General features: G+C 43.9%; 2 protein-coding genes across 2 annotated transcripts in view; both read left to right on the plus strand.

Annotated features, from left to right (window-relative positions):
• Positions 1-2,889, plus strand: part of LOC149864168 (complement factor H-related protein 1-like) — a 36,251-nt gene extending 33,362 nt beyond the window's left edge. Inside the window, exon 6 of the mRNA XM_090049758.1 lies at positions 2,752-2,889. The gene's annotated coding sequence lies outside the window, so the exon portion shown is untranslated. The remainder of the gene's footprint in view (positions 1-2,751) is intronic.
• Positions 2,890-7,134: 4,245 nt separating this feature from the next.
• Positions 7,135-24,840, plus strand: part of LOC149864169 (complement factor H-like) — a 49,828-nt gene continuing 32,122 nt past the window's right edge. The window contains exons 1-3 of the mRNA XM_090048570.1: positions 7,135-7,288; positions 17,533-17,856; positions 23,492-23,668. Coding sequence (XP_089904696.1) covers positions 17,796-17,856; positions 23,492-23,668 — 238 coding nt within the window. The 5' untranslated portion in view covers positions 7,135-7,288; positions 17,533-17,795. The remainder of the gene's footprint in view (positions 7,289-17,532; positions 17,857-23,491; positions 23,669-24,840) is intronic.

Genomic DNA, 24,840 nt, shown 5'->3' on the forward strand with positions numbered 1-24,840 from the left:
ATGGTTTTCTCTGTTTTTCTGTGGGAAATGGAAAACCCCAAATCCCTGCTTATCAACAATATAATTGATGCTGTAGCATGCATATGGATATTTTAGACACAACTGTCATTGTTTCCTAGTAGTTTCTTAATAATTAAACTTAAGTTAATATTAAACTATAGCCCTTCAGCCTTTCTATGTCATCAGTCACTGGTATAAGGAAATTGCAGTGCTCATCATTTTTACCTCAAACTATTTTCCACCTTCACATGATTCTCACTATGGTCAGGAGATCCTTCAAGACGGCTCTCAGTCTATTAAGCCACCCTTGTGCTATTTCTTTAAACCATGAAAATTGTATAGACTAGAACTTCCATAATTTGTTTAATTTTCATTGAACAGGAAATATCAGTTCACAGCTTTTTTTTCTTTCCCCACAAGTGGCAAGAATTTATAGATAAGTTCTTCTGGATAGCTTTTATATTGGAAGAAGAACCTGATGATAGATACAGGTATTTTGGGATGTTTATTTACAAAGAGTCTGAGATTTGTTTCCCTGAATAGAGAAAGATCCAAAGAAAAGGAATTACTCGCTTATTCACTAGAAACCACTTTCCATCCAGTACACTTCCCAAGAAGCAATCTCTCAGTTCCTTTTGAGGTCAGACAAAAAGTACTTCTCTCACTCTCCTTGGTGGCTTTCCTATTGATTTATGACTGCTCCTGAGTCTCAGTGGCCACATCTACATGAAATGCTGACTCTCCACTAGCTCATTACTAGTGCACAATAATGTCATGTGGCAGGGAGCATGACGTGATGCTACTGCACAGAAGTAATGAGCTCCTGCATGTAGCAGAATGCTGGGCTAGCGATTCCGGCACCACTTGGGGAGCCGCGGGCTTTATGGAGCGGGCGAATGTGCGGCTTGTGGGGCGGGATTGGAGGTAGCTTTATGACCGCCTTCAAGGTTCGCTGAGTTGGCGCAAGTAGATGACTTAGAGTAAGTTGTTAGTTTTCTATAATAAGTTTGTAGGATGTCTGTTGGTTCACAGGGTTCCGGAGTAAGCCCTTGCGTTCTAACCCAATGGGCTAGGTGCGGCTGCCAACTCCTTAAGTCCTAGAACTGGTCAACAGCTCATTGAGATAGGGTGTTAGTGGTAGAAGTTATTACGGAGTAAATATAAGGTAAGGTAAAAATTTGTTTTATTCACTCACCTGGCCTCACCCTCTTACGAATAAGAGGGGAGACCGGCTGGAATGGAGTTACAGTAAATACAAGTATAGAAAGCGTAGATATGCTGTCTAAGCTACGAAGAGAGGCAGTCAAGAGGTGGAGTCTTCGATGTTTCTTCAGTTACAGTATGCCGGATACAAAGGGGGTCTGTTGGCCCACAGGGTTCACCAGTGAGCCCTTGCTTTCCACCCCTTGCGGGATAGGTGTGGCTACTCACTAGTTAGTCCTAGGGCTGGTCAACAGCTCATGAATGGGATGGTGGATAACAAAACTGTAACACGGTGAATCGTTGTCGATTGTCGGATTTTCGAGGCCTTGGTTTTCGCTGGGATACGCCCAGGCGGGGAGGCTGAGGACTGGCTATAGGGTGATCAAGCCTGAAGGGTCGTCCAGTCGTCGTCTCTGCTACTTCTTTCCTCTATGCCTCTTTATAGATGTTGGTTGGATTGCCTCTGTGACACTAACTATGATATAAGCTAAGCATACAAGGCTAGGATAGTTTTCTTTTACATAATAGTTACTAGGTAGATTTTCTACATAAGTTTCGTTTCTGCAGGAATGACACTTATAGATAAGAAATGAAACTTACAAAATACGCATGTACAGCTTAATATAAGCATGGGAAAATATAAAGCTTTCATTTTGATTAGAAGTCAAAATTACAAGGTTACATAAATGTGAGAGTGTTGCGCGGCAGTTATACAGAAATAAAATAAGACATTTACACTGCACAGTCAGTGTCACCTAAAATCCATTCAACAGCACAACTGTGCAGTAACTCCGGTTACTGTGCAGCCAGCATCTTGTGTAGACATGGCCAGTAATTCCAATTAATTCTCAGCCAAGGGATTTATCAGTCCCCAGAAAATCTCCTCAGCTGAGATGGCTGCGGATTCTCATCATGAACTCCCTCTAGTCTGGAGTTCTGGTTTTCCCTTGTGTCACTTGCTCGAAACCATCCAATCCCCAGCTTAGTAATAAAATAAAACATGTCTTGATGAGGAGAGACCTTCTTTATTTCACACCATTCTTGTTTTCTCTTGATTAACAGTGAAGATGCTTTATTAAAATTGATGTTCTTCACAGCTAGGATAGCTCATAGTATTATGGGAATTCTCACAGCAGACATGTAGCGTACTCTGAAAAATAACACCTACAGTATGTCACTTTGAGAATCCATGGGTTCAGGTGGGCCAGCTAGTTGCAAATGGTAGAGAGCAGTGTTAAAGCTTCTGATATAATTATGCATTACTTTCCAGGGCTGGGAATCAAACCACAAACTTTATTTCAGAGACAAATATTTGTATTTAATATTAAAATGGCTAAGCTGCTTGCTTACAAAGGTAAGCATAACGTTACTTTTCATAGAGTATAGTTCTATTTCTTTTTCAATGCTGGTTGATATCAACCAGTATGTTGATTTGTAGCTGTCTTGAGAAGAATGTACCATTTCTTTGAGATATCCATTGGGAGCATATTCATTTCAGAAACTAATATTCATAAACCTTTTTTCTTGTATTTGTTTTATATTTAATAGGGCCGTCAGAATGAATAAAAAGAAGCATCATCTATCAGATAATTTTTAATTTGGCCCTGAAGATCAAAATCTATTGACAAGTTATTTGCAATGTTTGTTCATTATCTTTTTCAGCCATCTTTAAAAAAAATCCTGTTTAACATGATGCATGCAATAACTTCTGTTTAATTGTTGCCAAAATGTATGTTATGGTAATGGTAATGGTAAATAAATCATAAAAGGACTCAAAAGCCTTGTCAAATAAATTTAGACAAATAAAAATAGTCTTTCTGAGTACTGGGAAGATAATTTAAAGGAAAACTGCCTACTCTTCTACTTCCTAACAGGATATTGGACAAGCAAAAACACAATTTCCTATTGGGATTAGAACAGGAATGACTGGATGTCTTACTAGAAGCTTCAGTTTTTGAAGACTTATGGCTAACTTTCCATACCATAGTGTTTTGGATATATGAAGATAAGGATGTGGGCCTTTTGAAGTTTGCCTTAGGTCATTAGCAAGTGTTCACTTTTCCCCACCCCGCTAAACATTTTAGTTCAGGAAGCCTAAAAAGCACACAGTTCTCTAAAAGTATTCTATAGAAAAATTGAGACCAGGTAAGCTCCTGCTGATAATTAGAGCAGTAAGACGTATATTTGGCATTATGTAAATGAATTGCATATTGCTATTTACCACTGCACATAGTAGAATGGAAATTAAAGCAGTTCTGGTTGCAGATGAATGGATTAGAATCCTTGCAATTTAGAATTAAAAGTAATGAAGAGAAAGTTCATGCTGCTGGTATGCTGTGCCAGGGGTGCTTGTACACATAACAGGGTTTAATCCTCATTACATAAAATAAGTGTATTACATTTAAAATATTTTATTTTAAAACATTGCATCATTGTTTGCATGTAACAAATTAAGCCCGCTGTGCAATTCCCAGTAAATTCCAGCAGTGGGAGCCATATAACAATCCATCCTGCTGATCTCTTTGGTACTCGATTACAGTGGGGGTGGGGGGTGCCAGCAAACACTCCCAAAACAACCCCCCACTGCCGACCTGCAGTTGCCTTCCTAGTTATCTACCCCCACACCTTGAAATGGCCCTGGCATGGGTGCCCAGTCCCACCTGTGCCTTGATGCACAAAGGGTGTGCTTACAGACAATGGTGCTGTTACCCCGTAATCCACCCCTGTTTTCAGCAAAGAATTAATAACTGCTTCGGCACCTAAAGGGTGTACCCTGGAGTGCCTTCATTTGCCCTTCAGAGCAAATGGTCCCCTCCTGCTCACAGGGCTCCCCAGGTCCAAACAGGCTAGGTCCAAAAAACTGCCCAGGTCCAAAGAGAGAGGCATCATATTAAATTAATTATTTTTGCAGGGATTTCTTCCTCCCCACAAGCTAACCTGCAGTTATTTACCCAAATTACTGATTCTACCAGTTTTTCCTGCCTCCCTGCTGGTCCCTGTGCCAGCTGCTGTTAAATTGCTGCTAACTGACCATATTGTGCCTTCAACAGGCTCCTTTGGCCAGCTGCCTCAGCCCTTTGGCAGCACAGGGGGAGAGGTGAAGCCAGGTTTTGATCAAGGCAAATTAAAGGTGGGGGATGGAACAGTTTGTATCAATTCACCTGTGAAACTGAAAGGCTGTGTGGACATCTTTGTTGCTTGGAGAATGAGAGGGAACACTTCTAGAACAATGCATTGCCCATCACACATGGTTAGGGTTAACATATGCCTGGGTTTTCCCAGGTGTGTCCTATTTTTTGGCCCCCTTGTTACCAGATTTGCCCATTGCTTTGGGGTGTGCTCATTTATTAGGGATACATTTCTAGGGTCTTGGTAATTCTATCAATGTGCTGTTTGTGTTACTTGTGTTTCTATACGGAGCTGTATCTCTCCCTTCTGCAAGCCCTCATCCCCAATGGGGCTATCTTGTTGGACTCAGTCCTCCAGTCACCAAATCAGGCATACACACACACACACACACACACAGATGCAGATTAATGTGACACATCTGACCTGGCTGGGTTGATCAGCATGGACAGGCTGACACCCTCATATGCCAAGAATCAGTTCATCAGAGCAACAATAACTGCAGTCAGACACAAGCACACAGTTGAACAGAATACCTCTGAATCCAGCTGGGTGTCCAGATGACACCCTCATGGGCCAGCATTCAGTTCATTAGGGTACGTCTGAGCCAAACTGGGTCAATCAGCCTGTACAAGCCGATCCTCTTATGTGTTTCAAACTCAACATGTCCCAGGCTTTTAGCCTCTTGATGAGCAGACCCCACAGTACTTTTGGGCTTCACAGGGATCTTTAGCTTAGGTAAAAGGAGCATTGCTGCAGAGCAAGTGGGGAAGGAGAAGTAGAGAAGGAAAAATATAGCCAGTTACCACCAGTTTGACTATAAAAGCTATTTATTGCTAAGTATATGAAATATACAATGGCACTAGCAGTAATAGACATGCAAAGGAAAAGCAAACACAAACAATCACAGTATTATCCTGGTTTCACTAAGTATTTGGGGAAACTTAGCTCAAGCGTAACTAATACAGTTCACGTTCAGAAATCTATGCTTAGAGAGAAAGAAGAGAAAAGAGAAAGGGAGAGAGCTGGGATCTCATCAGTCCAAGGCACTCGCGTTGCAAAGCTGACAGGTTAAAATTCTCAGCACGATCCTTGAAGGGAGATGATCTGCCTCCTTCAGCCTCTCAGGAAGAAAGTGGGTGGTGCCAGCACACACACTGCTGCTTTTTACAGATTTTTATACCCTCAGTTCAGTTTCTTTCAAGCATTCTCAATAGTGTAAATCAAATCGTCTTCTCTATTGACAAGGGGTTATCTGGTTTGGAACATCTCAGGAAACTGGTTGATACTCAGGAAACATGTAAGGTTAGGGAGTAACCAGATACTTAGGAGCCAGCTTGAAATTCCTATGGATAGCAGATATACTGATGGGATATCTCCTGGTGTCTTCAGAAACAATAGATAGCTTGCAGCATCAGGGTTTTGGATTTTTACTTGTGAACAAGCCTCAGCTTAGCATGACTTTTCCAGATCTTACTATAATCTTTTAACAGACTTAAGGCAATTACTGGAGTTTTCATAACCTTTTGTGGAGAGGACTTCCACCAGTCATCCCGGGAAAAGTATGACAACACTTGTGTCCAACAGGCTGGACGCTGTGATGAACCCTTTACCATTGTTCAAAATGTTGCCCATCCCCCCTGACTTGGTGTCTTGCCTCAGCATTCCCTAACCTGGCAACTGCGTTTTAGCTAATTAAGTTTAAATAGGCCTCCCATAGTGGGACCGGGGAGTGCTCTGGTCCCTGCCATCCCCCTTTGCCTCTAAGAAGCAGGGCCCTCCCCCTACTCCAGCCCCTCAGTCCCCACTGTCATGGTGGCGCTCTGATGTGTGTCTCTGTCTGCTGAGACAACCAGTCAGAGTGGGAATAAAGTATTATGGACAGACAGACAGACTAAGGCTTTTATAATATTAGCATTTGCAAGTACTTCCATATCTACATTGTGCAACCTGAGCTTCTTAAGGAATACTGTGAGACTGTTGAAGTTGAATACAGAAAGCTGCTTTCTTACAGCAAGACACGATGGCTGTCCTTATTTCCAGGTATCACAAGGCTGCTTTAGAAGTTTCCAGCCTTGAAATCATTCTTCCTGTCACAAAGCAAACCACCTAATGTGATTAATCATTTTTTTGAACATGAGTTCAGTGAGATTTACCTCTGGCATATGCACTCACTCATGAGTGCATTCCATTTAGACATTCAAGAAATAGAAATGGAAAACAACTCCACTGCGGAAGTGGTGAAAATCTTGAACTCAGTATGCACTATCCTTTGTGAACACAAGACCCACAACTTCATGTCACTGAAAATTAAGGAGCTACTGGCACAAAAGAATAAGGAGGGACTTGATGAAGAGTGTAATGTATTCTGTGCAAAAGCTGAATGTCTGTACAGCACCTGCATAGAATATCTGGAGATGTGGATGGCACCCTTGGAAGACTTCTCCTGTTTCATGTGGGTGGCCTTAAGTGAGACATCAAATTGGAATGATGTGGAACCTTGTATCAAATACCTGACAGAGAAGGGGGTGCAAATTGATGAGGTTAAGTGCTTTAATCAGTTCAGCAATCTCAAGAAATTTGTGGAAGGTTGCAATGGTGATGAAGAGTTCATAAATCTGCTAGCACACCAAAAATGGGTCAAATATTTTGAGAAGGCCAAAAACATTGAATGTCACTCAGAACTGTTAAGGACTGCCCAGTTCCTCTTTTCTGTTCCCTCCCACAATGCAAATATAGAACAGGTTTTTTCACTAATGCAAAGCCAGTGGACAAAGGAAAGGAACAACTTGACTGTTGAGTCATCAAAAGGAATACTGCTTGTGCAGTGCAACTTCAGGCACACCTCTTGCAAAGACTTCCATGGCTACTTGATGAGCAATCAACAATTGCTGAGAAAGATAAGAATGTATGGGCACGACCAAAGAAGCACAGGAGAGGACTGACAGCATGTAAAAAGGTACATTTTAAAACCACTTTACATTCATTTTTGTTTCTCACTTAATTTCTGAGGAAATAACACTTGTTATTTACTGTAGCGATTAGAAATACCCCGACACACACACACACACACACACACACACACACACACACACACACTCAGCCCCTCTCTCCTCCTCCCAGAACAGGTGTCCTCTTTTGTGGCACAGGAAATATAGTAACCCTACATATGGTCATGCCCTGTGCTTTATCTGCAGAGCAATCAGCTCAGACATTTGACCAGGGACCCATCAGCAAAGCATCCCAGGAGGATTGTTTTAAGACACCAGAATGAAAAAAAAAATGGTCAGGTTGTATTGATACTCTGAGTGATAAACTGTGACAGGAATTTCATGCCTGAATCTCCCCTGGTTCCAGCAAAGACTCTTCGGCTGGCAGGGAGCCTGCCCTGGTCTCCTGACATTAACCCTTCAGAGCAAATCACCTCTCCCTCCCCTCCTCCTGCTCACAGGACTCCCCAGTTTCATAATGAGTGGCATCTTATTCACTGTGTGCAGGCAACAGCCCCTCTCTCCACAAAGCCAGCCTTTTTAAACCCAAATAACAGGTTCTCCCAGTTTCTAAGCCTCCTAAGCTGTGTAAGAATTGAACTGTAAATAGCAGGGCAATAATGCTATTCAACAGGCTGAGCTACTCTACCCCTCCCATCCCCCCAAAGAACAGTTTGTATCACTGCTTGAACCCCTCTCAGGGTCCTGTCTTGCATGTGAAGTGAGTCTCCTGGACCTTAGGGTTAACATATTTCCAGGTTCAAAATAGAGAACACCTGGGATGGGGTGGTGGAGGGCAGCAGGGGAAATAGGATGGTTGGGGGGCAGTGACATGCCAGTGCCCTTCCCCTGCTCATCCTGTTGCCCCTCACTGACAAGCCACAGCCCCCCTGCAGCCCTACTGCTGCCCCTCACTCCTGACCCACTGAACCCAGCCCTGCCAGTGCCCTTCACTCCCAAAAAGCATTACTCTGCCTCCCCACTCTTGCTGATGCCCCTCACTCCTGACCTGCAGCTCCCTGGAGCTGCCTGTGCCTTGCACACCCAACCCACAGTCATCTGCTCCTCCGCCCCCAATGCCCCTCACTCCTGACCCACACCCTCCCAGCCCTGCCAGTGCCCCTCACTCTTGACCTGCAGCCTCCAACACCCCTGGCTCTGCCGGTGCTGCTTATTCTTGCCTGCAGCCCCTGCTCCCTCAGCCCTGCAGGTGCCCCTCACTCCTGATCCTCTGTGCTCCACGCCCTGCTGCCTCTGGTCACCCTCCCCTTGCTCCCACCAGCAGCGCAAAGTAAAATCACAAACTCACTTCCAATCACGCAGGCACCGCACTAGGTACTCTGGGTACTTTTACCTAGCAGCAGTCATCTCAAAAACGGAGCGGGGGAGAAAATCCCAGACATTTAGCTTGCATTTAAAAAATCTGCCCAGACATAGCACAGGGGGCCAAAAAAAAAGGACATGGCTGGTAAAACCCAGACATATGATAACCCTACACTGGTTCTCAGCCCTAGCAGACAGGTGGTCCCTGCCAAGCCAGGCTGCAGGATCTCTAGGTTATGGCTTTTTGTTCTCCTGCTCTTCTTGCCTACTCAGTCATTCTCCTTCCCTGCCAGCTTCTGCTTCCAATTCATCCCTCCCAATCTACTGCCCACTCCAACTCCACAGTGCACCCTGGCCCTCTGCATTAAAGTATGTGGTTTCATTAGCACAGTGCCAGAAAGACAGGAGGTGTGTCTGCTTTTTTTAACATTGAAACACAGCTTGTTTGGCCCTACATTTCTTCCCAGAAGCAGCCAAGCTATTTTGGCTGAATTCTTCCAAAAGCTTTCAGCCAGAGGAAGATATGCAACGCATTAAATATTACTCTGATCTGTTAAAGTTTAGCACTTACGAGCAACTGAAAGGAAGGTCTTAGAATAGGAAATGTCTGCAAGCTTTGGCAACAGGAGGCAGGTATGGCTGCGCAAAATTGTACCAAGTCTGTCATTTTGAAGCTGTTTCAATGCGGTTCCAGCTTGAAACAGCGAAATTGAAAAGAAAGAAAAGCCTTTGAAACAGCTTCAAAACAAAACAAGGGCATTTGAAATGTTTCAACAATTTCAAAATGTTTTGAGTTTCGAAGCTGGCCTTAGCTTCAGCTCCGGTCCCACCCAGCAGCAGCAGCCTCCTCTCATCCCACACAGATCCAGGGGCCACCGCCGCACCAGGAGGATTCTGCTGCTGACGGATTCTGGCACCAATTCTGGGACCGGCACTAACCACAGCCCGCACCCCGTGCCAAGAAGATTGGTGCTGCCACCTGTCCCAGGTGGTAACAGCAGCCTCCTGTGATCTGGCAGGCAGAACAGGGGTCTGCGGGACTGTGCTGACTCCTCCTGGGGGGGTGGGGGGTCCTCAATCTGCCTGCTGTATGGCAGGAGTCTGCTCCTACCACTTGGGATGGGTGGCAGCACCGATCTTCCTGGCACCGGGTGCAGGCTTCACTCAGCGCCGGTCCCTGGTGGCAGGAGCAGTCTCCTGTGATCTAGAAGGCAGATCGGGGGTCCCCCGTACCCTCAGGAGGGCTGCAGAGCTCTGCTGGCTCCTCCAGGGGGTGCAGGGAGCCCCCAGTTGGCCTGCCGGATCACAGGAGACTGCTTCTGCTGCCTGGGACTGCTCTGGATCACAGGAGACTGCTGCAGACCCCAATCTGCTTGCCAGATCACAGGAGGCTGCTCCTGCTGCCTGAGACTGGTGCCAGGACGATTGGTGCTGCCGCTGGACCCAGATGTCAGGAGCAGCCTCCTATCATCTGGAAGGCAGCCTCAGGAGGATCCAAATCAGGCTAGAAATGACAAAGCAAATCCAAATCAGGCTAGAAATGACAAAGTTATAGGCAGTTTCGTGCTTCCCCATTATAGCCTGTGGGCAAAACAGTTTTGATAAAACAAAACAGAGCAGTGCTTTCGAAATGAAACGAAACTCAAAACAAAACACCGTTCTGTTGAAATGTTGAAACAGAAGTTGAAGCAGAACGGTGCTGTTCCGCACAGCCCTAGTGGCATGCTACCAGGCCTGCCTTTAATTCAAACGGTACCCTTCCTACCTATACACCTGACTGGTTCATTTCTAATAGATTCATAGATTCATAGACTCTATTCATAATATTACCATTATTTCTCCTGTCATTTGTAAACCTAATTCTTGTAACTTAACAATATTGCTACTTATATACACAACTGTGCTGCTTATGTCAGTGTTATAATAAATAATTGATGGTCACATTAACTTTGTTTTTTACATTGCTCGTAATGACTTGCCCCGGTATCCACACAATTGCTAGTAAAATAAGCAGTACAACTACCAAAATACATAAGACATTCACTCATTTCTTGAAGACTGAGATTGCTAAAAGTAATATTGGAGCATATTTAGTGGAACTGGATGCAGCTCACGAGCTGTTGGGCCTGATCCCCTAACTTGTGGAGCAGTTTCAAGTTTGGTGGAAATCAGTGAAAGTTGAGGGGTCTCAGCATCTTCAGAGGTCAGTCAGGCCTCTTATAAATATCTGTTACAGAATCAGTTCCATGGCTTTAGCAGTGAGTGGACACAGGCTTCATGTTTCTTAGTTAAAAAGTATATATCACATTAAACAGTGATGCAGGTAGCAATGTATGTCTACAGTGCTAACTGCAGTGCAGTACAGAGATGCACAGGCTAGCTATAAATGAAGCAAGGAGGGCAGTGGATCACCTTACAGACTAAGTCAGAGAGGCATGGGCTTTCATAGGCTACAGCCCACTTCATCAGATGCTATTCATATTTGTAGTACATGATGGCAGTAGCATACACAAGTTCATACCTCTCTGAATGGGTTAGTCTATAAAGTACCACACTGCACTGCCTTCTACATAAGCTTCAGACTAATATGGCTTACTACCTCTCTCTATACATGAAGTAGTTCAGCTCCTGGAATGTATCTTCTCTTTCAGTGAGGTAAATGAGCCCTCCCTCAGCTCCATACTGCTGTAGCTCAAGTGGTTCTAGTACCCAGGTTAGCTCATACAACTGGTTTGACTATTTTTACACTACCATGCAATCTGCAATGTAAAAATATCAAAGGGAAAGAAAAATCATAGGGAAGGTCCTTGGCTTATTACATCTTTGAAGTTAGAGGCAAACATGAGTCAGGGAATCCATGTGCATGCCAATGATCCATATTCTAGAAGTGAGGGATCTTAAGAAAGGGATTCCTTCTGAGGATGCAGAGTGAAAAGTTGCTCTGGGCATGTCTGTGCTGTCCCCAGAGCAAGTCTGAAGAGATACTGAGATGAGAACCTTGCTCACATATTAGCATGTGCAAGAGTCTGAAATAGGGTTACCATATTTCCAGCATCAAAAAAGAGGACACTGGTGTGGGGGTAAGGGGAAGGAGAAGAGGAATGGGTATATGATTTTGGGGGTCGGGGGGGGTGGAACGGGAGCATGATATGCTCAAGCCCTGCCTCTTTCTCTCACTCCTAAGCCACAGCCCCACAACCCTGGTGCTGCCTCACTCCTGACCCACTGCACCCAACCCCCCAGTTCTGCTGGTGCCTCTCAGTCCTGACCTGTAGCCCCCTGTCCCACCAGGCCCTGCCAGTTCCTCATTCCCAAACTGCAGTCCCTGACTCCCCAGCTCAGCTGGTACCCCTCATTCCTGACCTGCAGCCCCCTGCCTCCCCCAGCCCTGCTGCCCATGCAGGTTGCACATGTGCACACACAGAGAACAACTCTAGATTATAACTTTTATCATAACAGACTCAGTGCGTGAGTGCTCAGCAATTCAGGAGCACCAGGAAGCATGTGGCAAAGACATAGGAAGGCCAGGTTCTTTGGCCAATGTGATATTTTTTATTAGAACAAATAAATAGTTGGAAAAAAGTTATTTGCAAGCTTTCAGACACAAACAACCTTCTTCAAGACTGCTGCTGTTCTGATATGATAGAAAAGAGTCTGTGAAAAAGTAAATAGGTGGCAGTTTGGAAGACAATGAGTAGAGATAGAAGGAGCAGGGAAGGGAGGAAAAGTGTGAAAGAACGCAGCAGCTTTATTTAAGGGCTGGTTACCTCTGGTCTGTCCTGGTTTCAGCCAGGCTGGACATGCCATGGAATATGTCCTGGCTTTCCCCCAGCAGAAGATGCACCAAGATGCATGGAAAAAAGTCCAAAATTAAGAAATCCTCTTTGAATTTCAAGGTCAGAGTTTGGGGTGAAGGCTCAAGAAAGTTCTCATTCCATTCAATTCAATAAGAAGGTGACCGCTGCTTTGCTATGCTAAAGTCTGTTAGATCAGTCCTGCGGCTGTCAAAATACACTCCAGGCTGGAACCTCATGTCCTGTGGCTCAAGCCATCTAAGGAATATTGTTTTACAAATTCACCCAAAACGGGAAAACATGGTGGAACCTGTAGTTCTGGCCAAAAGCTGCAGAACAACTTGGTGATTTAAATATCTTCTGATTTCTAATTGAAACACATTTGTAATCATTAGTTTGACTATTTTTGAAGCAGTTCTTTATATACAGAATTCATTAATTTAAGTACAACTGCTCCATTTCTCACCCTTCCTGGGTTAGCCAGTAGGAACTAAACAAATAGATAAGTCCTGAACATGCAGTTGTATTGTGTGAGAATCCTGCTGCATTGCTGTAGAGTTAATATAAGCAAACAGCTCTGTTCATGTAGATATGATGACACATTTGGGCTGGGGAGGCTGGGATGAGGCATAGGTGTCTGTGCAGGTAGGTGAACAGAAGATTGATTCATGTCGGGCTGAGCTGCTCACCTGGTGTCTGGAAATAAATATTACACAAAAAACATACCAACCAGCAAATTGCAGGCATCCTCTTTATCTCCAGTTTGCTAATCGAAGGGACATCTGGTGGACAAAGGGATGAACTACGCACAAGTCGTTGCGCCACCTGGTGGACAAAGGGGCTCATTACATGTCTTTGAGTGAATGTCTGTTTATACCTAATGAATCCGTGGCTGCAACGTTTTAATTTGTGGCAACCCAAAGTAAACTACTTCTAGATGAGTTTTACTTTGAAAAGCCAGAAGAACTTTTAGAACATCAGGAACACTGGTATGTGCAAACAGTACTGCTTCTGAAACACAAGAAAGGGCACATTTGGTTATGTGTACACGAGCACTTCTGCCAATGCTCTTTAACTGAATCAAATAAACAAAAACAAATGCAAACCTATTCTAAGACCATGGTCAGTATACAGTATATCTATTAAACCCAAAATTGTGTGAAGGCCTAAAGATTTCACATTACTGTAAGCCTGACTGTAGCAGGAATCCAGACTGCATTGTTCACAATAAGATCATAGGAGGATGGACCTGTGCCACAGGTTTCTTGTATGACTTATGCCTAGTCACTTAGCAACTCCTGAAACTGTTTCTTAACAGGATTATAGTCCTTCCCTGTGCTGATGGTTACTATCTTGTCCCAAGAGAGTTAAAAGATCAACTAAGGCTCCAGGTTATAAACTGAAGTTTACAACTTCATTGATATGCCACAGTGGAATTTTGTACTGTGCCATAAGGCCTTTCTGTACAGGACAGAGAGGTTTCCTGGGACTAGCCTAGTGTGGAGTCAAACCCTAGAGGACCAAAGCAGAAACTTCAGCCTCATCACACCCAATCAAAGTGCTACATGCATTCCTTTAGCCTGGACCACCATTCACTAAGGAGTTGTGAGAAGGGGTTCCAGGGACAAAAAATAGAGCAAAATGATAGCTAGAAAAAAGGAGGAGATAGATGATGAAACTCAGTGGTGAGGCTGGAACTAGCAAGTAATAAACACAAGGAAGAAATGGTAACTGCGCGAATAAAAGCATTTCAAGTCAGAAATCAGGGATATTGGTTGTAGCTGTGTTGGTCTAAGGACATAGGGAGACAAGGTTTTTTGGGTAAATCTGATGTCTTTTATTAGACCAACTAAAATAGTTGGAAAAATTCTTCTTTGCAAGCTTTCAGGTACAAAAGGGAGAAGGGTGTTTATACACAAAAGTTTGCAAAGAAGAATTTTTCCAAATATTTTAAGTTGGTATAATAAAAAATGTCAGATTTACCCAAACAACCTTGTCTGCCTTAAGTTGGGATCAGCATTTGATCAATCTAATTATTGCTACTGAATCTGCTACATTAAAAAAAATGGGTGCCTCTGTGTGTGTGCATGATTGCTATTCTTAGTGTGTATATATACTCTATATATAGTGGCGTTTGTTTTTAATCATGGAAAAGAGTGGATTTGGGGATTTTTAATCAGAGAATTTGGGACTTTTAAACAGAGAAAACCAGGATCTCTTCTCATGATTGATTCACATAAAACAGATTATAACTAAGATTCTTAATCCAGAGTCCAGACAAACATGGAAATAGAACAATAGCAAGAATGTCATATTTCTAGTGTCTTTAGAGTGATTAGTGGGGATCCTGGTTTTCTCTGATAAAAAACAATGTTCCCATTAAAAAAGTAACCCAAAATCCACATATTTCCATGATCAAAATCAATCATCACTATATATATAGCTATGTATTAGTGGTGTTCCATTTTAATCATGGACAAAGGTGTATTTTGGGTTACTTTTTTTAACCCCCAAATTGGGGATTTTTTTATCATAGAAAACCAGGATCCCCGGTGATTAGCCTCATATTATCAGACTTTGTTGAAGGAAGTGTCTTTGGTTTTTTATGAGCTCCCCATTCAGTTTTCCTAAGATATAGCAAAGTAAAAAAAGGATCCCTTGACCAAGGAATATTTAGCAAGTTCCAAAAATTGTTGGAGCCAAGGAACCTCTCAAATCTTTTCTGAATCATTCCTGGCTGGGCTGGATACAGAGGGGGTGTGGTGGCACAGTCACATCCCTCCTTTTGGATCCCCATGTAAGAGAAGCATTGAGGACTTTTTAAAGGAATCAAGTAAGACTTCCACCCATTTCCGTCTTCTCCATGCTTAGCAGCACATATGCTTCCTTCATCCCCCACTCCTACCCTATTCATTGCTGTCACTGCTTCTGGCTGACCTAAGGGTGAAGGAGCTCAGCTGGGGACAGCTGGGGACATCAACAATGGTGACAGTGGCCAGGTTATCCTATCTCCTTAGTCTTTCTGGGTTTCCCCACTAGCTAATCCCCAGCTGTTCACACAGCTTGGGTGAAGTGGGGCAGGAGATAATTCCCAGGTCACCTAGGGTCATAGCAGCAGTAGTGGGTGGGAGAGGCAGGAATGGGAGGAGAGGAAACATGCTGCAGAGTAGGGCCATGCGAAACACCGCTGTTCCACTTCAACTTCCGTTTCGACATTTTGACAGAACAGTGTTTCATTTTGAGTTTTGTTTAAGTTTGAAAGCACGCTTCCCTTTCGTATTGGCAAAACTGCTTGCTGTTTCAACGCTGTTTTAACATTTTGCCCATAGGCTATAATGGGGAAGCACAAAACTGCCTATAACTTTGTCATTTCTAGCCTGCTTTGGATGAAAGCTGCAGAGATGGTAGCCCGTTCTGAGGGCATGAAGACTACTAAGCTTTAAGGAGATAGATGTAGAGGTTTTTGGGAAACTGCACTTGAAGATGTTGACAAGCAAAATGGTTACTTGCCAGCAGCAGCAGCCTCCTATCAAACAGCAGGCAGATCTTGGGGCCTGTACCCCCAGGAGGGCTGCGGGGCTGTGCCAGACTCCTCCCAGGGGCATCTCCGATCTGCCTGCCAGATGACAGGAAGCTGCTTCTGCTGCCAGGGGCCAGTGGCAGCACCAATCTTCCTGGTGATGGGTGCAGGCTGTGCCCAGAGCCGGTCCCAGGTGGCAGGAGCAGCCTCCTGTCATCCAGCAGGCAGATTGGGGGCCCATCTGCACCCCCAGGAGGAGTCCAACAGAGCCCCACAGCCCTCCTGGGGGTGCAGGCCCATGATCTGCCTGCTGGATGACAGGAGGTTGCTCCTGCCACCTGGGTCTGGTGGCAGCACCAATCTTCCAGCTGGCAGCGGCATCCTCCTATCATCTGACAGGCTGACTGGGAGCCCACATACCAATTAAGAGTCCATCAGAGCCTCACAGCCCTCCTGGGTGTGCAGGTAGGGCCCCGATCTGCCTGCCAGATGACAGGAGGCAGCTGCTGCCAGCTGGGACCAGTTCTGGATGCAGCCTGCACCCAGTGCTGGGAAGATTGGTGCTGCTGCTGGCCCCAGCCGGTAGCAGCAGCTTCCTGTCATCTGGCAGGCAGATCAGGGGCCCACCTGCTCCCTGGAGACCTTCAGGGGCTCTGCCTGACTCCTCCCAAGGGTGCAGGCCTCTGATCTGCCTGCCAGGTCACAGGAGGCTATTCCTACACCTGGGACCAGTGCTGGGCACAGCCTGCACCCAGTGCCGGGAAGATCTGCACTATTGGCATGCAGATCCAGGGGCCCACACTCCTGGGAGGGCTGGGGGATGCGCCACAATCCTCCCAGGGGTCGCTGCCCCCAGATCTGTGCCAAATGATAGGAGGTTGCTGCTGCCGGCTGGGACTGGTGCTGAAGCCAAGTACGCCCCACTTCGAAACTCAAAAAAGTTTTGAAACTTTTGAAATGTTTCAAGTGCCCTTGTTTCATTCGGAAGCTGTTTTGAAGGCTTTTGTTTCACTTTAATTTCACTGTTTCAAGATCAAAACTCCTTGAAACAGCTTCGAAATAAAATACCAAGTGAAATTTCACACAGCCCTACTGCAGAGCCTAGAAGGGAAGAGAGTGGGTGTTCTCAGCGGTGCAGGTAGGGATTCTTATCTGATTCAGGGACTTAAAGATGTCCCCAGCCTGGTCTGCGTAACCTGATGGGGGAGGAGGGGAGGAGGTGGGGAACAAGACATGCAGACTGACCCTGCTGCTGCATCCCCTCCCCTTTACAAAATTCTGGATCTGCTTATGGTTATGGCCTTCCTATCACATGCCAGCAAACTCCAAATACTATCTGACCCACTAGAAGCCTCTCTGAAGCTCTTGGATGTCACTGTGTGGTATGGGAATTTCCGTGTTTAGAGAATTAATGTTTCATTCTGCAAAAGAAATGTATAATGCACATGCTGGGGAAGCTTGGTGAAGACCAAGCATAAACTAAACAAACTTTTTTTATCTGGGTGACCCAAAATTCACTCCTAGAGACTATCAATAGTTGTGCTTTTGAAAGAATCTATTTACTGGATTGTTTCAGTTCAAGAATCCCCCAGTCCTGTTGAAGGGAAACCTTCCATTTACTGAAAGAGAACACTGAAAAATATAACTTGGACTGAATTCCTTGTGGAGTTTACACAAGTTATCTGTGTACCTTGATGTTGAAAGACTAGCAAAAACTGCAGCTAGAGGTGGGAAAGGAAGATCAGTCTGAAAAAGCAGTTGTTGAGAAGAGAACCTAGAGAAGAGGAGAACTCAGTGTCAGCTGCTACAGGCACTGGATTTACCACCAGGAACCTGAAGATGACTTTGCTGAGATGTATCATCATTTACCTCATCTGGGCTTATTCAGCTAATGGAGAAGGTAAGACAGCAGAAGAATTGGAATATTCAGCAGTGCTTTAGGTTAGCCTTTTCCCAGCACTGCCAAGTAAAAGGCCAAAGTCCACTGTAGTTGCAGTAACAGCCATTTTCAGCATGTTGGGGAAGGCCAGATTCCAGGGTGGATATGTCCACAGTTGAAAATGGGAGGCAAATCTGTAACATGCAACATGAGATTACACAATACTACAATATTAAAGAGGTGACATCTATATTTCCACTTTGCAAGGGCAAAAATGGCTCCTGAAGATATGGCAAATGAGAAGGATTGGCTGAAGTAAGGAAATTGAATGAATGAAACCTTGGAAGGGGAAATTTGGGGATCTTGGTTTTACTGAATTATTGAAGATGCAGAAATGTGTAGGAGCTATTGCTGATAGTCTTGAATGTATTTCTTGAGATACTGCTGGGTTTAGAGTGCAAACCAGGTGAGCATTCCAAGTATTTCTATACACAGCCCTGTTGCATTCATGACACTTCCTCAGACTTATTTTTTCCACAATAAATTAATTATAGTAATATTCAGAATGTTTATCCTGTTTAACTTTCTAAAATATTTATTCATTTGGGTACAGTATTTCGTTCTTATATATAGATTTAATGAGCAGAGGTCCCTTAGCAACAGTGGTCAATGGAGTGACAGGTTCTTACGAGTGGGCATTTTAATTTCTGTGTCTAGTTGTGATGAACCTTTTGCCAGATTTTCGTAAGTAAACTTCACAATGAGTAGGTGATATAGTAGTAGATAGGATTACAGGAAAAAAAGGACTGGCGGGGACTTCAAGGAAAGGGCCCAAATCATTCAGATGGATTTGGGTTTGGCAACAGTTCTACTTGAACTTTTCTGTTAATTTGGAGCAGTTCTGTTTTCCTTGTTTTCTGCACCTTAACTTGTTGTACTCTCTAGTGTAGTATACAGAAGATACACTTCTAGATAAATATACTTCAGGTGTAGTTAATACTACAGACAAAAATCCCTGGTGAGCAGGTAACAAATGCCATTATGATTTGTTTATTATCCCGTTTTTAATCTGTTTTCCAAATTAGCAGATGTTAGTTCTTCTTTTGGAATCACACATCTTAAATTCATAGATTTTTTTTTGGCATGTGAATAAGGCAAACTAGTAAAATTAACTTTCTTCATACTTTCTAAATAAGATGTATTCCTGGGTTGAGACAGAATGTAAGAAACATCAGACCCAGAAAATCTTCCCATGGAAATTCCACCTCAGTTGAAACCACGGGAATACAACGTTAGAATGAAAAATCTACTCAAACCTCAACTGCAACATTGTGACTAAGAAGCTTTATAAATGGAGAGTATTATTTGATACTAACTAGATGTCGCAGAATGCAATAATTTCTTCTGATACTTGCAATTGCAGTTTTTTGTTTAAATAAAACTATACCTGGAGATCTCTCAGTAATGACCACTCCTTCCTCAGTTGCAAAAGTTTTCTTTAGAAGCTAAAGGCCAAACTATTAAACACAGAAGTAACTATCATTCCTGTGAATAAATAGTGGAATGCCTTTCACGAACATGGACTGGGCAAGGGTTTTGTTGCAGGACAGGTCTTCAAAGCAAAGCAGCAACAGATAGGATGAAAACACCTACTGGAGAAAAGAAGAAATGACTACACTGTGATTTTTATTTGGCATTTTCAGACCATCAGAGTCTGTAAAGAAAATTGAAAATGTATTTTCATTTAAATTAATAGTATCATGGGGCAGAAATTCACAAATAACTTTCTTGCTTTTTGATATCTCTTTTGTAATCTTCTCAGTTAATATTTTCCTGACTTCAGCATTCTTTGTTAGCACTTGAGTTTAGCTTTCCCTAATGCTGAATGCTTGTGGGCATTAGGTTTCAGGATTTTCATTGTATTTTTTGTTTTCAAAAGGATGGAGAAGATGATGAAAAGTTTCCATCTGCAAACACATACACAGTTGAAGGGATTCTTTAAAAGAAATAGCTTAAATTTAGACAGAATCTAGCTGCTGAGTTGTTAGGATCACATTGCTTATATTACATAAGATGAAAACTTCTATTTAAATGAAAAAGTTTTTAAGTTTCGCTAATGTACTGCAATTATTATAAATGTATAAACTACCTGAAATTGAAACAGTGGCTTAGTAAGGATCAGCTACAAGTGACCATCAAGGAGAGGCAGAAAGAGTGAGTACAATTTTGGGAAAGGGGAGCATCTTCTACAATTCTTAGTTCAAAAATGAGAAGTATAGTATGTGGAATGGAGTATTTGCAATCCCTATGTTAGTTTATAGATGTAACACTCCTGCAGGAGGATGGGTACTTGAGAATCTCATGCTTCAGGGTTTTGTTGCTTGTATATATGGTCTGGGAAAGACTTTTCCCCCTTAAGAATGCTGGAGTTTTTGTTCTCTCCTCTGCCCCACTGTCCCTCCAAAATACTAAGCATTCAACAGAGCTAAGGTCTTGAATTTTTGATTGGGGTGCAGTGGTGCTCTTCCAGTACTTGTTAAGTTTAGAATTGCTGGTGAGAGGGTCTTGTTTTTCTGCCCCTAAGTCAGGTTGGCACAGATCACCGAGTGGAAGAAAAGGAAAGAAGGGGGTAGAGATGGTGGGGAGAGGGTTCACCTTCTTCTACTACGGCGTTCTTCCTTGGATCTTCTGAACACAAGTAATCAATTCCATGTCTCTATATATAGAAACACTGGCAATGCCTCCATCTCTCAGACTCTTATGACAAGTTTTAGGGTGTTGCTGGTGTTTCCGGTCCACCCACTCCAATCCATCTCCCCCACCCTCCATCTCTGTCTGGGCAATCCCCAGAATGAACTCCCTCCCCTCCCTTTTCCCCCTCCGTTCTGAAGACAGTGCCAGTGCTGGAATGGGGGAGGGACAGGGCTAGGGGAGGGTGGTTGCAGACTTGCAGCCACTCTAAACTGAATCTTGATCCCCCCCAACCCCTGAAACCCCAACAGCAAATGTCTGTTGGGTCTGGGGGATCACTGTAAATCATGGTGCTTCCTGCAAAGCACCATGAGTTACAGTGGGGAGCTGCACTTCTTTCTGTGCATAAAAGGTTTGGTTCATGGAGTCCATTCTATTCTTGCTAAACTAAGTTGGTTCTGTCATCAGTGGTCCTGTCGGCCTGAGGGGTCAGGCCAATGCTCAGAATCTCAATATTGTGCTGTTAGACAGGAGGGTGTGGTGTACAACTGCACATGCACACATAAAAGTCAATTAAACACACACTCACTAGGTGCATACACCCCTATTAGGCATACACACTCACACTACCAGCTCAGGCACATACACTATATACCCCAAACATTAGACACAGATCACTAATTTGTATATCATGCACGCAATGCCATATATATATATATATATATATATATATATATATATATATGCATTCATACACACACACAAGCAACTCAGATACACACACATTCAAAATAATTAATCTAGGTTCATGCACACTACACACACCAAATTTAGACAGAATCAGTTACCAACACCTGCACATTCAATCCACATATGTGACTTACTAATTCATATACCACACACAATATCTATCTATTTCTATATCTATATCTATATAGGTGTATTTACTAATTTACACACATACGACCCACCTATACATACACACAAGTGAGTTCCTAAGTTGGGTATTGTGATATGTATGTGCTTGGTGTACTTGGGATACCTAGAGAAAGGCAAAGGTAAGAAAGTAGAAGTGTAGGGGGTTAAAGTTACCAGGACTGGGATTAGAACCAGTAGACTACAGGGGCCTGGTCTGAAGAACTTACGTTAATTGATCTGAACTGATTAAAAGACAACACCCAAAGCCTGCAGAACAGGGAAGCATGCCAGCACAGAGTCTGGGACTGGAGCCACAGCTACGGGGGAGCTGAAAAGGTAGATGGGGAGAGCAGGGAAAAATGGGACTAAAGGAAAGTGTGGATGTTAAAGAGGGGTTCTGGGTGTGGGGAGCCAGAGGATGGCTCCGGGGCAGTTAGAGAAGTTGCAGAGAGCAGCAGTAGGTGCTGGAAGCTGGAGAGAACTGCAGGACGGCTAATAGGAGCTGGGAAGCTGCAGGGGGGGTGGGGGGAGCCTGAAAACAGAGAGACGAGCAGCAGAAAATCACAGGAAAAGCAGCAGGGACAGCAAGAAAGCAAGGAGAGGCTGAGAGGTGGCAGAAAAGGGGAGATGGAATTGGGAGGAGATGGCGAAACTAGCAGAGATGGTGGGAACTGGAGCTTAGGGAGAGAATGAGGCTGGAATTTAAGATAGGGAAGGGACTGAGATTCAGTAAAACATGACCCAACTTGGGGTTGCAAATAACAGTGGTTTTATTGAACAGGGGAGATGGTGACACAACGCCAAATTGGTTCCCTTAAACACACACACAATGGCAGCAGGGGTTAGAGAGGCTTGGTGCAGGGGCTGAAGTCCACTGAAGTCCAGGAGGAGAGAGAGAGAGAGAGTCCAAATTGTAGGAGGAGGTATGCAGGTAATATCTACCTATCCAGGCTGGAAGGGGTCCTTGTCCAGTAGATATTGTCCAGAGGGGGTCGCCAGCACGAACTCTGGGGTGGATAAGTGATGTGAAGCTGGTCTGGTCCAGATGGAAATGGCATTCCCCCTGGGTCTGTCTTCACTGCCCCTCATTATAGGGGCAGACCGTGTGTGACCCAAGTGACAGGAGGCATGCCCGAGCAAGGGTCAGCCCCTGGCATACTGAGCATGTGTGCTCCATGCAGGGATGTGCAGTTTTGGGTGTCTGTAATGGTGGGGTACAATGGTAGAGTTGGTAGTTATGCAGGGTCTTTTGTTTTTCAAATGCTGGTTTTGTCTCTTTTCCTGGGTGAGGTCTGTAGGTCATGGATGAATCAGTGTGAGGTGATGGCCCAGTCATTACAGGCCATTCAGTAGAGGCCTGCTACCATTGTATCTCAGTCATACCCAATCATTCTCATTCATCCAGGAACCAATTTACCGAGGAAGGGCACAATGAATCATATTGTTGCAACATGGGATGCCCAGGCAGAGGACAGAAGCTGGAGGCTTGACATATAAAATGGAAACTTGACATGACTTTGGTTCAGTTACAAACACAGGCCTAAACCATACAATATGCATATGAAACAACAAAAATCAATACAAAAATGACAACAATACAATATACAACAGTGAAAATTAATACAAACCTAATAATTATAAAACAATGGATATACAAAACCAAAAACTTGCCTCCAAAAATAAAAATGCTTAAAGCTTATCCTAATTTTGAGCTCACTTATACTTCTCTATAGGGAATAGAGAGGGAGAGAAAAGTCAGAAATGGTTGGGGAATGGGAGGGAATGCATTTTAAGATAAATAATTTTTAAAAAAAGAAGAAACTGGGGGTTTTCCTATAGTACTGCAGGTGTGACTTTATTTCAAATCGTGCATATGGACTGACTCCTGAATGCAACTTCTTAACTTTTGTTCTTTCCAACTGTTGTTTTCTCCAATATCTTAGACAACTGCAGTTATCAATACAGTGCACTGAAATCTGATAAAATGGGCTGAAACTCCCAGTCTACTCCTCTAGTAACCAATTCTGTGTGCATCTTTTTTATGCAGTGCCAGTATGCAGAGCACCACCTGAGATTGATTTTGGTGAAATTGTTAGCAGTGAGAAATCAAAATATGTGAAAAGTGACAGAGTACACTACAGCTGCAATGTTGGATACACATTGGCTGGATCAGAATGGATAACGTGTGATGGGAGAAGCTGGACAGCACCTCCAAAATGTTTGGGTACTTTTAAAAAGCCTTTTGAAATACATTTGGAAAAGGTGTTAACTTTGAGATTTTAATTGATTTATTTAGTGTATGTAGATATCAGTAATTATTCAGAGGCCACTGGCGCTATAGGCAAGAGTAATCACTTATTTTTCCTGAATGGCATATAAATGAAATGATTTCTTTCTCGTCATTCAGGTTCCTTGTGTAAGCTGCATGAGCATAGCTTACACAGGTATTTAGCAAATGAGAAAAATTGGTGACAATTTAAATTGCTATCACTGGGTTTTATAGCATTTTGTCTCCAATTCTTGCAATATGTTCAATGTATCCCCCCTATAGGAAGATGTTGGCAGGAAAAGGATTGTATACCTTCCTTCTCTGTGCCTGGAGTAGCTTTCCTCCGGTCCCTGAACACAACCCACCTATCTTGGTCTGATGTCTCCCACCTCTAGAAGTCTATGCTTATGTATTCCTCACTGAAGGTCTTAGGGCAGTTTAGAAATAGCACTTTTAAATATGGAAGCCTGAAGAGCATTAGAAATTGCAACAACAAACTACATGACTAACCCTGATCTTGGTCACAGAAGCACACATAGACACATACTCCCTGAAACGCAGCCCCCAGAAACGCACTAAGTTGGCTCCTGAAGGATAATTCTCTTAGTCACAACTGTAAGTTTCATGTATCAAGTTTTCTTGCTTGCATGTACATCGGGGTGGGCAAAATATGGCCCACAGGCTGGACCCCAGCTGATTCTATCCAGCCTGTGGCCACTTCTCTGAACAAGATTTATATCCAGCCTATGGCTGCCCTGGCTTTTAGCATCTCTCACCTTTCTCCCTTACCCATGCTGTAGCTGGCTGCAGCAGGAGCAGCAGTTCCACTCCCAGTGGCCAAGCAGCCATCCCCCTTCCCTGGCTCAGCTCAGTCTGCCTGCCCCCCAGCCCTTAATGTATGCTGCAAGGCCTGGGATCCTGGCCAGGCTTCTGCTCAGTGGGGCTGTCAGAGCACAGCTTCAACCCTAAAGCCATTCACAGACCAGAAAACGTGGTCCTCAGTAAAAGTCGAAGTTCAGGTATGGTTTTCCTCACTGGGGAAGGGATGCAGTGGTAAGATGGCTAGGAGCCGTGGGTTATTTGGGCCCTGCTAGGCTGGTCCGAGGCCTGGTAGGGGCATGGGCACT

The sequence above is a fragment of the Crocodylus siamensis genome, chromosome 5 (genome assembly GCF_052110815.1).
Source record: "Crocodylus siamensis isolate JL-2025a chromosome 5, ASM5211081v1, whole genome shotgun sequence".
NCBI lineage: Eukaryota > Metazoa > Chordata > Crocodylia > Crocodylidae > Crocodylus > Crocodylus siamensis.